The 15,605-nt window shown below is 42.0% G+C and overlaps 1 protein-coding gene across 1 annotated transcript; it reads right to left on the reverse strand.

Annotated features, from left to right (window-relative positions):
- Positions 1-1,554: 1,554 nt before the first annotated feature.
- Positions 1,555-12,075, reverse strand: vwa10.2 (von Willebrand factor A domain containing 10, tandem duplicate 2; the record flags this gene model as incomplete). The annotated part of the gene is made up of 18 exons (XM_083905669.1): positions 1,555-1,563; positions 2,117-2,464; positions 3,606-3,929; positions 4,056-4,220; positions 5,007-5,116; positions 5,243-5,335; positions 6,250-6,402; positions 6,499-6,634; positions 6,736-6,939; positions 7,072-7,188; positions 8,105-8,217; positions 8,315-8,484; positions 8,632-8,818; positions 8,904-9,032; positions 9,469-9,562; positions 9,671-9,756; positions 10,483-10,690; positions 11,875-12,075. 18 exons carry the CDS (start codon positions 12,073-12,075, stop codon positions 1,555-1,557), a joined length of 2,847 nt encoding a protein of 948 aa, XP_083761795.1.
- Positions 12,076-15,605: the final 3,530 nt, after the last annotated feature.

Consider the following 15,605-nt stretch of genomic DNA (forward strand, 5'->3'; position numbering starts at 1 on the left):
CGAACTATGTCATCAGACTTTCAAGTAACAGGGCTAACTCGATATGCTACTTTTTGAGGAAGTCGATTTATGTTCTATTGTCCAGGCCAGTTCCTTTCTAACTTTACCGCGCAAAATGCATTTTGCACTTTTTTTACCCCCCCCCCCCGTCTTTGACACTTTATTTGACAACGAAGGAATGTGTTACGTTACAGTCTTGTCGGGTTTCGGTGTGGACCAAAGTTCTGTAATTTACAGCGTCGTGATTTGAAGAGAGCATTGTCAGAGAGAGTGGCCTCACTGGTCTTGCCATAAAAATATTGTTAATATTATGTACAGTTTCTCACTTGCCTTTTTGTTAAAAAAAAATAAAAAAAATAATAATAATAATTGAACGAACTGTAGCTATATTTATCTGTAACTGTAGCTTTTGTGTTTGCCTTTTGAGGATAAGATGTTGTATACCAGTATGTGGCCCCACTGTATTGATCTATAATTAATAGATTATACATAATAATGACTCTGGTATTGATCATCGCTCTTGTTGGATAGTTTTGATCTCCCATGGGCTTGCTGAAAATAATCCAAAATATTAAAATTGTGTAACATTAAGCTCTGCTCTGTTTAATAGAGTAACATAAGGTATTGTAAATACTGTTATTGATATCTTATAGAGTAGGTTTCTTGAATGCGGTCGAAGACTTCAGCAGAGAAGGATTATTGTTTAGTGCGGCATCATCACGGACACAATTTAAACGTTTGTTTTTACTTCAGGAGCGACGCGAGACCGTATCTATGACATTGTCATTATTGAAAAATACTGGAAATCAGTTCACTTTTTTTCCTCCTCGGTGTAGTGGAATACTTTTGGCTCCATTTGCTTTGGTGCCTTTGCGAGGCAAAAAATGATTTGTACAAATTCTAACACGAAACGAAGCTTTTCTTTTCAGTTGGGTGGCTGCTTTGACGTTTACTCGCCATATTAAGTAAAAGGTATTTGGCTTTTTTTTGTTGTTGTTGTTGTTTCTTTTCTTGTAGTAAACCTGCTGTACTTTGATTTTGTGATCCCCCCTTTCCCCCGATGCATTCGGCCAGGCTGTCATGCTGTCTTCTTCTGATGACCGGTGCCTGTCTCACCATCCAGGATCGCTGAGTTAGCTGGAAAACTGGTTGTAGTTTTTGATTATTCCTCTTTTTTTCCCATAATCCTGCTTTGTGGAACAGACTCCGAGTGTTGACGTTGCTCTTAGTTCTTCCACTTTTAACTATTGTTGTATTTGTTATATTTTTATTGCCCTCTGAGGTAAATTTGATTCTTTGTTGTGATTATTGTTTTTCCTTTTTTTTTTTTTTTTCCTGAAATAGACAATTAAACTTTACTAGTTATTGCAACATTGTTATTTTTTTTGTCCATGAAAACCACAGTGTGCATTTTTGCAGCTTCCGACTTAAGCTCATTGCGATCGCTCGGTTTTTATTTATTTTGTAGATGCGTAAACTGAAGTATAAAGTCATATATCATGTAGATTTACTAGAAGTTAAAGAATACACTTTTATTGCCTATCGTCATTATTACTACTGCACCTGTTAAACAAACCACGTGTCCATAAACAGCCCTATAACAACATCCTGCCACCAAATACACATTAGAAGTTTATATTCATTATTCATTGAAAACACTTCTCTATAAATAATCACCTTTTTTTTTTTTGAGTAGCTGGAGCCATTGAGGCCGCAGTAAACTTGTAAATGAACTTCACCGCTACTATATCCAGTAACACCACTAATATAATGTCGTATAAATATATATATATCAGTTTCTAAATTTAATCAGGCTATTTGAAAATCATATTTTCTTTGTTATGTTTATGTTTCTTTTGTCTCCATGTACCCCCTCCATTACTCATGGGATATTTCCACATACACACACACATATTTTTTTTTTTCAATTCCAAAACAGAGAAACTAGAACTATGATCCACAAATGGTATGATAAGCTCCAAGTGTGGCCCCCCGTGGATGTTGTGTTCGCTACAGTCGGATTCGCCACAGTCGTATTTGCTGCAGTCGTATTTGCTGCAGTCGTATTCGCCGCAGTCGTATTTTCTGCAGTCGTATTTGCTGCGGTCATATTTGCAGGTGCAGGTGCAGCTGTGGTCATTTCTGTCGCTCTAACCTGTCCCACACAAGTCCCCACGTTTCCAACTTTGTCGACAGCAGTCAGCTCAACAGTCTGCGTGCAGCAGGAGACGCTGAAGACAACCACTGTAATGTCCTCTCCCCCTTCCCCAGCTGATGTTGTGTTTGTACTTAGGCTACCGTTCCCTTTGCGTATGTTGATGTTCTCAATGCCAGTGCCGTTTACGCCGTCGGTGAAATTAGCCACAAATTCCCACTGGGAGGAAGAGCAGGACGACGACGACGAGGACGAGCAGTTGGATGTTGTTCTGACTTCCTGGCACACGGGGCGAGTGAAGTCCGTCACCTGGACACACGGGGAAACGGAGGTGAGCGAGGTGACGTAATACATAACGCGGAATCTCTGAGAAAAATAAAACTAGATCAAATCATTTCATGAGCGGTGACTGACATTTTAACAGTATTTTAATTGTGAACCAAAAGCACCACTTACTCCACAAATTAATGAATGGCTACAGGAGATGAAACGCGCAATGTTGACTTCCGCATTCATTGGGACGTCACAATGCGTTGTTTCGCGGAGCTCCGCTTTGTCCGTAAAACACGCGACAGTGCTGGAGAAGGTATCCGAAAACCGGAAGTCCGCGAAAAGTTCTATTCTTGGCTCCACAGTGCAGCACAGAGTTCTACACAAACTTCCAGCCTCAGAGGATTTAGCTGTCCAGTGGATACATGTTATATAATGACGGCAATGTTCCTGCTAGAGCCTGCAAACGATCACTTTTCCAAATGCTAACTCCTGTTAGCTCCCAGTAGCCTCTGTGGCTGATGTGATTTTCTGTCCCTTTAGTTTCATTTAACTTCTTTTTTAAGGTGGACCTAAAGAGATACTACCAAACCGAGCGTTCTGTACAGGGCAGTTTTATCAGGGTGATTGAACTGCTGTGGTGCTTCATCCTTTATTATATTCTGACCAAAGCATGTCACAGACATGTTCATTAGGACACCATGGGAACTAGGTTAACTTGGAGAAATAGAGTATAATATGACCCCTTTAATACATAGAATGACCATAATGTGTCATAGGAGATATAGGAAACATTAAAATACTGGCTCCAACATGAAGACCAGCCAGAAGATTATTTGCTGGAGGATTTTTTTTTTTACTGTATTGCTTAAAATCCGCTTCAGAACCCAATTGTAATTGCATTATCACAATAATGCCAATGCTCTAGAGGCGTAGCGTCAGAGGGAAGTCTGAAGAAAGGGGGCTTTAATTCAAAATGTCGCCTGCTCAAACTGTTTTTTCCAGGATCTCCAACCCTTAAAAAACAATCTCACGTTTGTTGTCTTCTCTCATCGTGTGATAATTCTCTGCCGCTCAAGCAGACACACGGTCACTTTCCATCTCCGCCTGTTGCTGACATGCTAAAATTAACCAAATGGGTTCAACGATTATACATATTATACAGAACTTTCTCTCTCACCTCAGCAGAAACAGAAAACCTGACTACAGCGTAGTTGATATCACTGTCAGCCGCGTTCTCCGCCTCAATGGTCAGGGTCACGTCAGTCCCTGACGCGGCACCGCTCGGCACCGTCAAGGTCACCGTGCCGTTGGCCATGCCTCCACTGCCTGCCGCTACGGTGACTGTGCTGGGTGAAGTGGACGCATAGCTGCGGTCATTGTTGGCTCGTATTGTGAACGTTCCAGTTGCAGAGTCATTGAAAACCCCATTGGTGGTTGCGGCAACTGTGAAAGGGACGGAGATGGTGGAGCCTGGTTCTACGTTTACGTTGGTGACTTGGGTCTGGAAAAGTAGAGGAAGAAAGAGTGCAAGAAATGTATGGATATTAGGATCAAGCACAAACCCTTTACGTTATAACTGCCGGAGCAGAGCACTGATAAATTGAGGCACATAACAGAACTTGCTCACAGTAAGAGAAATGCTGGAGGTCTTGATCCGAGTGGAGGCTTGTCTCTGGAAACTGGTGGTTGTTGACCTGGTGGTGGAGCTGCTGTCCTCCCCTTTAAGGAGAACCACATATTCGCCTGCTGGGATTCCAGTGAATGTCACAAAGAAGTTGCCCCCTCCCAGTTCCTGCGGTGGACAGAAAGAGAAAAAAACATTCTTTGTCCCAAGAGTCAACTGCAGCATACTAAATGAAAATGTCAGATTAACTTCTTCACTGTGTCAATATATATTTCAGTTGTCAATTTCAGTGGTCAAAAAAGACAAAGGGTGATTTCCAATTCCTTGCTTAACCCTCAACCTCAAAAATGCGTGCTCCCTCTAGTGCAAGTGCTGTCCCGATTCTCAGAAAAATTAAGTTGAGGGGCAAGTTTAAGGGTTGTATGGCCCTCAATATTGAGATTTTCCGAGACCACCCTTGGGAGCAAGGGCTACCCAGAATGCATTGCGTGTTTTCACGTAACAAAAATGGCACCGAAAGCAGGAGAACCGAGTACGCTACAAATTAAGTATTTTCTTTGTTAATAGAGATTTAAAAATTATGAAAACCATTGTATTATCTTAGTTTAGGCCCATATTATGGATTACTTACCGGCCGGTGCGGATAAGCGATCGTTTGTTATCGTTTACTTTTCAATAAGCTGAATATGTCCGTGGTTGTGGTATTTGTATGAGTATCATCTTATAACTAACTGACAACCTAATAACTTGACTGACAAACAGATCTTTTATAAATAATCGTGACGTAAATGTGTTCTTCTTCTTCTTTTTTGGAGTTGACAGACTGGACGCGGCTTTCGCGTTATTCTGCCCCCTACAGTCTGAAGACGTATCTGCATTTAAGGGCTGTCCCATTTGAGACCAGTGTCATAGTTGTGAAAGTCGGATCTAAGGTATGTAAAAAATCGGACATGCCTGTAGTGATCCGTCCAACACCGTTGGCCCCGAGCTAGAAAACAGAGTGACTCCTGTGACCTTCACTGAGTCACTTCCTGTCACAGAGATCATGAGGCTGACATTACGACCTGAACATTGTGACAGAGAAGAGAGAACAAGATTAGATGTGTTCTTATTGTGACATGTAAACACAGATAGAGAAGAGTCAACGGACAAGTGTAAAAAGATGAAGCTGATTATGAACGCGGTCAGACCTGAGAGAGGACGTCCCTCCTTGAGACTGAAGTCTGCATGGGCTCCTTCGTGTGCTTCCACAAGGTTATAAATGAAGTTCACTGAGCTCTGACCTGATATACACACACAGAAACCAGTCAAATCAAAGCTTTCAAGAGTTCTAAGTGGCCACAGATGAACAATTAAACATAATAAACATTTCTCCCCTCCCTCCATCTACAAATAATACAGAATGCAGTAGTTGGACTCCTCACAAACATTAGATATCACTACCATTCTTGTATCAGTCTACTGGCTCCCCATTAAATTCATAATTGACTTCAAAATATGGCACTTAACATTATGGTCTTGCCCCAACCTGCATCTTAGAGCTATTCCAACCAAACGCCACCTCTAGACCACTTCGATCTTGTAATGGCAAAATTAAATTTCTTTGTCTCAGAAGCTAGAGCCTTTTCTAACACCAGATACCAGGCCCCTTTTTTGTATTGTATATTGTGTAATTAGGATGTCTAGACTGAACTGACACCTTCCTACAACATCCGCAGTGAGTCGGCTCCCCGATATCTACAGTTGACAAAGTGGTGTGAAAACACAGCCTGGAAAGGCAGACTCCTTTGTCTATTGGAGGAATGCGAAAAGGGGAGTTGCTCGGGTATAAATGTTTCGGGCTCACGTTGCTCTGGGTCTTTCTCCAGCTAGGATCACTCCTGTGAAGATTGACTTTTCCTTGCAAAGAAAATAAAACCTTGTCGGCCCGCAGAAGTTCTCTATTTCATTCTTCACCAGCAGCAGCAGAGAATTTCCACAACAATCCTCAACCTTAGGATTCTTCATTATTCCACAAACCCTAAAATCTAAAGGTGATTATGCTTTAAGGATAAGAACTATGTCACCATGAAATGGCCTCCCACTCATTGGCAGAGCCACAGAATCAAAACATGGGTTTCAAAAATGATATTTTGGTTCACAGGGTCACAACATTTCAGCTTTTTCTAAATAGGTTAATGTAAAGAAAGTTACTGACCTGTAACTTTCACAGAATAAGGACTATTTGAGTGAACAGTGATTTGCCATGACCCTGTTTGATTATCAGCGATAAGGCTTAAACGACGCAGGTTTCCTGTTGCAGTGGAAGATGCCAGAGGACCACTGGCCTCACTTGAGCTCTGAGACAAACCTGTAGGAGACAGATTATGATTAATAATAATAAAAGAAAAACACACAAAACAAAATCTTGAGATACAGGAAACCATAACATAAGCATTAACAACACCTGTAGGGCTGCTGAGATTGAAAGTGAGAGATGAGGCTCCTGTGATGTATGCAGTAACGTTCTTTAATGAACCGTCAACAGTAAATGTAAAATTGTCAGGCGTTCCAGGGTTCTTCACCACCTGTAAGACTGTCACCTCAAAGAGGAAGAAACAGAAACTTCACATTTATATTCAAAACCGTACACGTACAACACACATTTATACATATAGATATTTACACAGGTGCAGTGTCTTACCACAGCCGTAGCAGAGGAATCCTCGATTACATCTGTAGCCGAGGTTAGGTCTGTCTTAGTCACCTCGATGACCTGACCTCCAGAAGCTTCAGCAAGGTCACGGTACAGCTGAACGCCTGCTTGGTTTATTACTCGTGAAGCCACACCCTGAGTGTTTCTGCGACGGCGTCGACTTCCCCGAACATCAGTCACCAGGAAAGTAACCTAGATGTATGAGTGTAAACTTGTTAACTTGGCGCCGCATACATGAGCCCAAAAACTGCTTCCATAGTAATCCTATATTTAATGAAATTAGTTGACATTTGAAGAGTGAAGATGATAAAGATTGACTCCCACCCCAGACTTGGTGCTCTCAATGAGGGCAAGGATGGTGCTCTTCAGGTGGGCATCTTTTGCTGGAGCATCGGTGAAGACAAAGATCTCAGAGGAAGGTGGAGCCGCAGTCAGGGCAAGCTGTGAGTCATATACAGTGCATGAAAAAGTGTTAAGGCCACATTATACTTCTCTGACTGTGCAATGCGACTGCGTCACCTGGGAGACCCCTCGAGCCTTTATACTTCTGCGTCGTGGACGGATACGCGCTGCAATTTCCCACCCGATCAGTAGGGGTCGCTGCGCAAGGTTGTTGTGCTTTTGGCTACAGTGAGCAATGGCGTCCGAGAGAGAAAGACTGTTGTTGTTGAAACAGTGGCCGTTTCTCACTTTTCTGTGTCACGGAACACAGTTTTAAGATAATTTGAGGCGAGAAATTGGCCATTTAGAGTCTAAACAAGTGGTTTCTGTATTAAGATATGACGTATTTATAGTTTGACAGCGACGTTGTCGGCGGTGATCAGCTCCGCCTCAGGCCACTGCGCACTGCAGAGCAGCTTCGCGTGGCCTGTCCTGAGGACCAATCGCAGCTCTTGCCGTCTCCGTTGTCCCTTGAAGGAGTGACGGATACTTAAAAAATATTTTGTGCAGTCGGAGACGACGCAGAGGCTCTACGACAGGCTGTACGTCGACGCAGAGGACTCTGCGTTGCCTACGCAGAGCACTTTACGCAGGAGTATAAATTGGGCTTTAGCCGACACAGATGATTAGACTAAAAATAATCCAGAATAACTCCAGGTAGAACCTTTTTTATAAAGGTTGCATCTGGAACTCTTTTTAAAACCCTTTATTCAGGAAAGGGGTTTTAAAGGGTTCTGTGGATCAACTCTTAGCGTTACCAAGAACCCTTTCCCGAAGAAAGGGGTTTTCAGAAGCAGATGGTTCCAGGTAGAACCTAAGCCCTTGTAGATGGACCCTTTTGGAACCCTTATTTCTTAGTGTCTCATAACATTGTGATGGTGTGTTGCTCCCAAAACAAATGAAAAAAAGGTAACACCTGTAGTCCGGACAAGCACAACTCTGGGATGTCCCCTCCACCAGCTGCAGTTAGTTTGTTGATGCTATCTTTAAATAGGTCTGCATTGGTCGTCACGAGCAGAGGTCCAAACCCTGGATACAGAATACAGAAAGTACTATAGAGGTACTGTTTCCTGTAAAAACTAATACTTCACTCGCTAGAAAATGAACTCCTCATCAGTTTTCCTACCTGGGTCATTGAAAGGTACCAGTATGTAGGCAGAGGGCTCTTGCTCGGTTCCCCTCTTACTGTCGATGATGCCAAAGGCGACGCTCCTCGCTGCGGCGATGTCATCCGACATACTGCCCGTGGTGTCAATGACGAAACACAGCACAGAAGATTGGGAGAGGCCCATCAGTCTGTAAGAGACAATGATTACAGGTTATTTATCCTATTTGAGCCAGTTTTGTTTTGAAATTATCTTTAGTACTACTGCGCTTGTCTGATCTAAGGAGTTTTTACACCTGTTTTACACTGGTGATTTATTCAATCTTTTAGGCTCATACCGCAGGAAGTTCTGGTCTCCAACAGCTAGTCTGATGTCCTCCAGCAGCTCCACAGTGGCTAACACTGCCAAGTCAGCTGCTGCGTGGTGAAGTGAGCCATGACTAGACCCAATGTCGTCCTTATTGATGCCCCCAACCGGGTCCTTTTGGCTGGTCCTGTCAAATGAACCACCGTGGCTGCATTTACCTTTTACGGCAGAGAGATTATTTTTGGCATCGTACCACAAGATAGCAGAGCAATTTTGCGAATGTAGAGAATTCGTTCACGTTACCTTGAGGCTTTTCTGAGGAGAACATGTTAAAGTAGCCCGAAGTGAGAAGCCCCTGCTGCTGCAGGTCAGGCAGAAGGTTGTCGGCACAGCTCTGTCCCGTACAGTTTCTGCAGGTTGGAACACTTACGCCTGCAAAATGTATAATTAAACAAATGAAAATGAATGAATGAATACATTTGGAAATAGTGCAACACTATTAATAGAAGAAAATCTAACTATACTACCCTGAGCCAAACCCAAATATAGAACTATTTCATATGCAAATATTTAATATTTATGTTATATTACAATGTGATTCATGTTTAAAAAGCTGGAATGGAAAAGTGCAATTGGGGACACTGACTGGCTTGTGTTGAAATGTTTTTTTTTTCTTTAGTATCCGACATTATGCAATCTGTATGAGTCACAGCAGGGAGGATGTTTCTTTAACCTGCAGGTTGACTGATAAGGTGACAGTGCGCCTTGTTGTTTCTCAATGAAGCACATGACTGAGGGTTCAAACGAGGACAAGAGTTGTCAAAAAAAACAAAAAAAACACAACCCCACCCTGAACGCAATATCCCACCTGCCAGATTCTCAAGAGGTTGGTCAGGTGTGACGAGAGCACTGTACGGAGCATTGTTTCCCAGCTCCACCCAGTTGCTGTGGCTGTAGAAATCCTTAAAACATGAGAAGAGATGAAACATTATTCACAGTAACATCTGAATCATTCCCGTCCCGCTCCAAAACACCACTATCCACCCGATCACAGCGATCAACAACCTCACCTGGAGGGTGTGACAGACTTGTCCGAGAATCCATCTCCCTGCAACAAAGTTATCCAACTTCACGCTGGCCTTAACAGCAGCCACACCTTGATAACAGGACAACACAGAGAGAATGAGGCACAAGATGAAGCTGCCGTATACATGTGGTCTATGTTTGAATTAATAATGTGTAGCTGATGTGAAAATTGAGTGCCACATTATTTGTTATAGTTCTACTCTGGTGTCTGGAATGTGTACCGTTGAAATCTTTACTTTAATAAAAACGAGGATCTGCTTCACCCACCACAATAATGCCAATGGATCAACCCAGCCAGCATGTCCATGTGGGCCCCATAAGGGTTATATTTGTGCTGATAATATGGGTTCCAAGCTGGTTTGTCCATCTCCATGTGGGGCCCATGTTAATAAATCCATATGGCACCTGCATAATTTGTCCACTTCAAGCCAATTCCCACTTAGTACCCACTTCGTACCCAGGTAGTCTGGAAAGGGCATGGATTTGAAGTGGGCAAACACGGATGAGGTCCCCATGCAAACCATGGACAAACCTGCTTGGGACCCATATTGTCAGCCCGAATATAACCCTTATGGGGCCCATATGGAGGTGCTTGTTGATAAACTTGGTCCGGTGCCATTCTTTTATCTGTCAGTTTTTAACTTTCTTCCTGAGAAATTCAAAACCTTTGTCCTTTATCACTAAATGAAAAGTGTGATAACTTAAAATCAAAAAGGAAGCGGCATCTTTTTTGTGGATGCAAATGAACTTATTTCAACCTTTTCAACATATGGAACATTGAAAAAAAAAAAAGTACCTAATGTGATTACATCTCGTCCTCCCTGGAAGGTCTCGTCATCAAAATGGTGCTTCTCACTCAGGGCAAGCGCCACATCCACTTTTGCGTTGCTGTAATACATTTCGGCAATGGAAGTGTGGTACCTGAGACTGGAGAGGAGCGATCCAGTGGTACCTGTAGAAGAACAGGCCCTTTGCACACTGTCAGCTGACAGGCCGTCATCAATCTGGAAACAGAGAATAGATTTCATTTGTGCCGCAAGACCAACAGCCGAGTCATTAAATGACTCGGCTGTTTCTCGGCTAATAATAAATTTTATTATTATTCTTCGGCATCACATGCCACTAGGGAGTTTACCCTGGAAAAACAATGTAAAAACTTTGGCCCGCATGTCACAGAAGCGGATTAGGGCCACACAGGAAAACAATGTTTGAGTTCTGACTTTAAACTCAGAATTCTGACTTTATTCTCAAAATTCTGATTTTAAATTTAAAATTCTGACTTTTTCCTCATAATTCTGACTTTAAATTTAAAATTCTTACTTTTTTCTCATAATTCTGACTTTATTCTCGTAATTTTGACTTTAAACTCAGAATTCAACTTTTTTCTCATAATTCTGACTTTAAATTTAGAATTCTGGCTTTATTTTCAGATTCCTGACTTTAAATTTAACATTCTGACTTTAGTCACAGAATTCTGACTTTATCTGACTTTAAACGCAGAATTCTTACTTTATGCTCATTATTCTGACTTTATTCTCATTATTCTGACTTTATTCTCATTATTCTGACGTTATTCTCAAAATACTGACTTTAAACTCAGAATTCTGATTTTAAATTTAGAATTCTGACTTTAAACTCAGAATTCGACTTTATTCTGAGAATTCTGACTTTAAACTCATAATTCTTACTTTAAATTTAGAATTCCGACTTTAAATTTAGAATTCTGACTTTATTCTCAGAATTCTGACTTTATTCTAGGAATTCTGACTTTATTCTAGGAATTCTGACTTTATTCTAGGAATTCTGACTTGAGAATAAATTAGGGAACTCAGAATTCTGACTTCAAACTCAGAATTCTGACTTTATTCTCAGAATTCTGACTCCAAACTCATAATTCTGAGAATAAATTAGGGAACTCAGAATTCTGACTTTATTCTCAGAATTCTGGCTTTATTCTAGGAATTCAGACTTCAAACTCATAATTCTGAGAATAAATTAGGGAACTCAGACTTCTGACTATTATCAGAAATCTGAGATAAACTAGGGAACTCAGAATTCTGACTTTATTCTCCGAATTCTGACTTCTCTAATCCTCTTCTGTACATTAATACAAACCAGAAACAAGAACAATATAAATGTACCACAGTGTTCCCCAGTCTCTTTCAGTGTTTCCAGCTTTTCAACTCACAGTCAGGCTGAAGTCTCGTCCCTCAGAGGCAGCGATATCCCGACAGACCTCGGCAGTCTTCCGAAGCACCGCCCTTCGTGTGATGTCAAGGTGAGTGCTGGAATTCCTATCCAATGTGAAGAGTGGCAGGAAGCTGTGGACAAATCCTGGTAGGGAGAGGCTCACTGCCACCAAGAGTGCCACTGTCAGCCCGGCAGTCATCGTGGGGGAAATGCAAAACCTGTTCTTACACTGGCCCACCGTATATCTGTTCACAGACGAGTGACCTGGACACGGTCACTTTGAGCAGAAAACTATGTGGAAGCACAGAAAGGGTCACAATGAACCAGGTTTAATGAGGAGAGTGGCAAGTGGAAACACCTGAGGGGGAAAAAGAGAAGAGCAGAGAGAACTCATTTTTTAAAATAAATCCAAATAAATATGTATTTTTGAATTGAATTCAAATCAAACCAGCACATCTAGTGCCACGGGACATTTTCCAAGAGCAAAGCAAAGCACTGTATGATGATTTAACACTAAAAACATGTCTAGCTTCATAAATAATAATAATAATAATACAGTTTATCCTAGAATCTAAGCTTTCAACATAAATGCTAAAAAAAAACACGTGTTTAGCTGCGTTTATCTTAAAATAAATATCTGGCCTAATTTGAAAGATTAAGAGAAAAAGCAAATTTACCACAAACACATTACAACCCCTTATTTTAAAAATCACCGCCTGACATAACAAATGGTACAATAAGTGCTAGATTACTCCTAATACAGTTGATCATATCTAACGTTTTGTTATCAAAGTATATGATTATTTTTTATTACCTCTGTGCTCTTCGGCAGCCGGGTCTTGTTCAGGATGTCGGCACCTGAGTAAATCTCACTCTCAGGATTCCATGTCTGCACTTGGTAGATAATATTATGTGTAGATCAGCGGTGTTTCCTTTGTGTTATCTTCTAACTTGACTTTGTGTGTGTGTGTGTGTGTGTGCGTGCGTGTGCGCCCTCATTCTTTCCCTTTTAGTCAACATCTGGGTCGAACGACTGATGCTGGTGAATGTTCTGACGAAAATTCCATCGAAGAGCTCCCACGCATGTTTCTGTTTGTGTGACGTTGACACTGTGAATGACAGTTAGCTTTCAGCCCGACACGCTTCGCTGTTTTTAAATGTGATCTAATTTCAGCTCACAACCGAAGAGGAGAACAACAGTGCATGCAGACATAGGGAGAAAAGCCAAAGTTCTCAACCCAAAATAACTTTTTTATAATGAATTAATTGAATTCCCATGCAGACACAAGGTTCACGAGCAGGGCCTTTCTGCATGGAGTTTGCATGTTCTCCCCGTGTGTGTGCGTGGGTTTTCTCCAGGTTCTCTGTTTTTTTTCCTCCCACAGTCCAAAAGCATGCAAATTTGGAGATTAGGCAAATTGGACACTCTCTACACTCTGTCCTGCATGTTTTAGATGTTTCCCATCAAACACATCTGATTCAAAATGGTCAGTTTGTCAGTGCAGTGCTCGGCTGAATCTTGATAACAACTGCATTTATTTGAATAACAGGTGTGTTGGAGCAGGGGAAAACAACCTATAAATGCTCAGTAGGCCTTGCAGTGGGTATTACCCCAAACAAACAGAGCTGATACTAGATTGTATCTGCATTAGCCTTAAAGCTCCAGTGTGTAACTTCTGATGCCAAAACACTACTAGCATCACTAAAGGCCACATTATACTTCTCCGACTGCGTATGCGTTATCCGTCTGCGTCACCACGGAGACGCCTCGAGCATTTATACTTCTGCGTCGTGGTGACGGACACTCGCTGCAATTTCCCGCCCGATCAGTAGGGGTCGCTGCGCAAGGTTGTTGTGCTTCTGGCTACAGTGAGCAATGGCGTCCGAGAAAGAAAGAGAGAGAAAGACTGTTGTTGTTGAAAAAGTGGCCGTTTCTCACTTTTCTGTGTCACGGAACGCAGTTTTAAGATAATTTGAGGCGAGAAATTGGCCATTTAGAGTCTAAACATGTGCTGTGTGTGTTAAGATATGACGTATTTATAGTTCGGCAGCGGCGTTATCGGCGGGGATCAGCTCCGCCTCTGTCAGGACGCCCGGAGCGCACTGAGAGCCGGCACAGAGCAGCTTAGCTCGGCCTGTCCTGAGGACCAATCGCAGCTCTTGCCGTCTCCGTAGTCCCTTGACGGAGTGACGGACACTTAAAAAATATTCTGTGCACCCGGAGACGACGCAGAGGCTCTTCGACAGGTTCTGCGTCGACGCAGAGGACTCTGCGTAGCTACGCAGAGCACTTTACGCAGGAGTATAAATTGGGCTTAACCCTAGCTTTGTTAATCAGCCAAACACACACAGCGAGTCAGGACTACAAGGAAAATAAAATTGAAAAATAAAGCTAAAAAGGTGTGGCTTGATGGACTGCTCTGTCTGTGAATGCCGTGGCTTATCACCTGGTTGTTTTTACCACTTCAGTTCTGTGAAGTTCCTGCAGACAGTGTCATTATTATTATTTGAGAGGTCAAATGTGTGTACAGTACACACCTCTTCCCTTTTTAGATTCCATTGATGACATGTGTGATGGTTGTTGATCTGAAGCTGCCACCTTGGTCGACTAGTTTGGCTTGTCTTGAGTGGCCCTTCAATGGAAACATTAAAGGGACACTTCACCGATTTGAATGTGGCTTTGTATTGCTAGAATAGCAGTAGTATTTTTTTTAGAAAATGTGCTTCCCTCCCTCAGTTTTTCACTGAGTTGTAAAAAAATCTGTTTTCCGTTTTCAAAATGTGCCCTACTGTGATGCAAAAACACAACAAACTAATTTTTGGTTAAGCATTAGGAAAACAGGGAAACACAAATATCCCATTATTTCCACTTTTTTGTAATTTATTTGGAGAAGTCTATCACAGGGCTACGGGATATTTTCACCACCACCATGTCATCAACACCAACATTACACTGTGCCTTCACTTTGACAGCTTTCGACCAAGCAGTCGTTTGATGTTATTGGCAATAATGTGTCGTGTTTTGAGATGTCGACGTCAACTTTATTTATACAGCACATTTAAAAACAGCCCAGTGGCACACCAAAGTGCTTTACAGCAAAATTGCATTTTGGACAAGCTGCAGGCAGGTTTAGCTCTGACTGGCCAATGCCGACATACAGAGAATTGCAGTAATCTAAGCGTGATGTGATAAAAGCATGGATTACTCTTTCCAGGGTCTTTCTGGCTTAGGGTAGGGTTTCACTTTTGCTCGAAGTCTTAGCTGCAAAAAAAGCTAGACTTGACCACTGAGCTGACCTGTTTGTCCCATTTAAAACACAGTCATTGTGTATTCATGCTTCTGGGCTGATGTGAAACCAAATGGGACAGGTGCTTATACCTCCCCCTAACAAGGTTTTCACAATCACAGATCTCGACAGTCTTGACAAATGACCGATGTTGCTCTGTCGTATGTAAACGACAGAGCACGGCAATACAAAAGGCAGATTTGAATTTCAAATGAAATGCAAATGCAAATAAAAACATACATCGGAGCCCTTTGTGCTCTGCTCGTGCTGAACTTTACTGTAACAACATTACATGTCATTCAGCGGACTTTCATCCAAAGCGACTTACAATTGAGTACAAGTGGGTGGAGTTGAACTTGTGACCATGATGTCCCTGCACATGGGTGTACCGGTCTTTACCACTGAGCTACTCCACCCCGCAGATTATGCCGAGGAGTTGAAC

The sequence above is a fragment of the Microchirus variegatus genome (assembly GCF_963457635.1).
Source record: "Microchirus variegatus genome assembly, chromosome: 19".
In the NCBI taxonomy this organism is placed as follows: Eukaryota; Metazoa; Chordata; class Actinopteri; order Pleuronectiformes; family Soleidae; genus Microchirus; species Microchirus variegatus.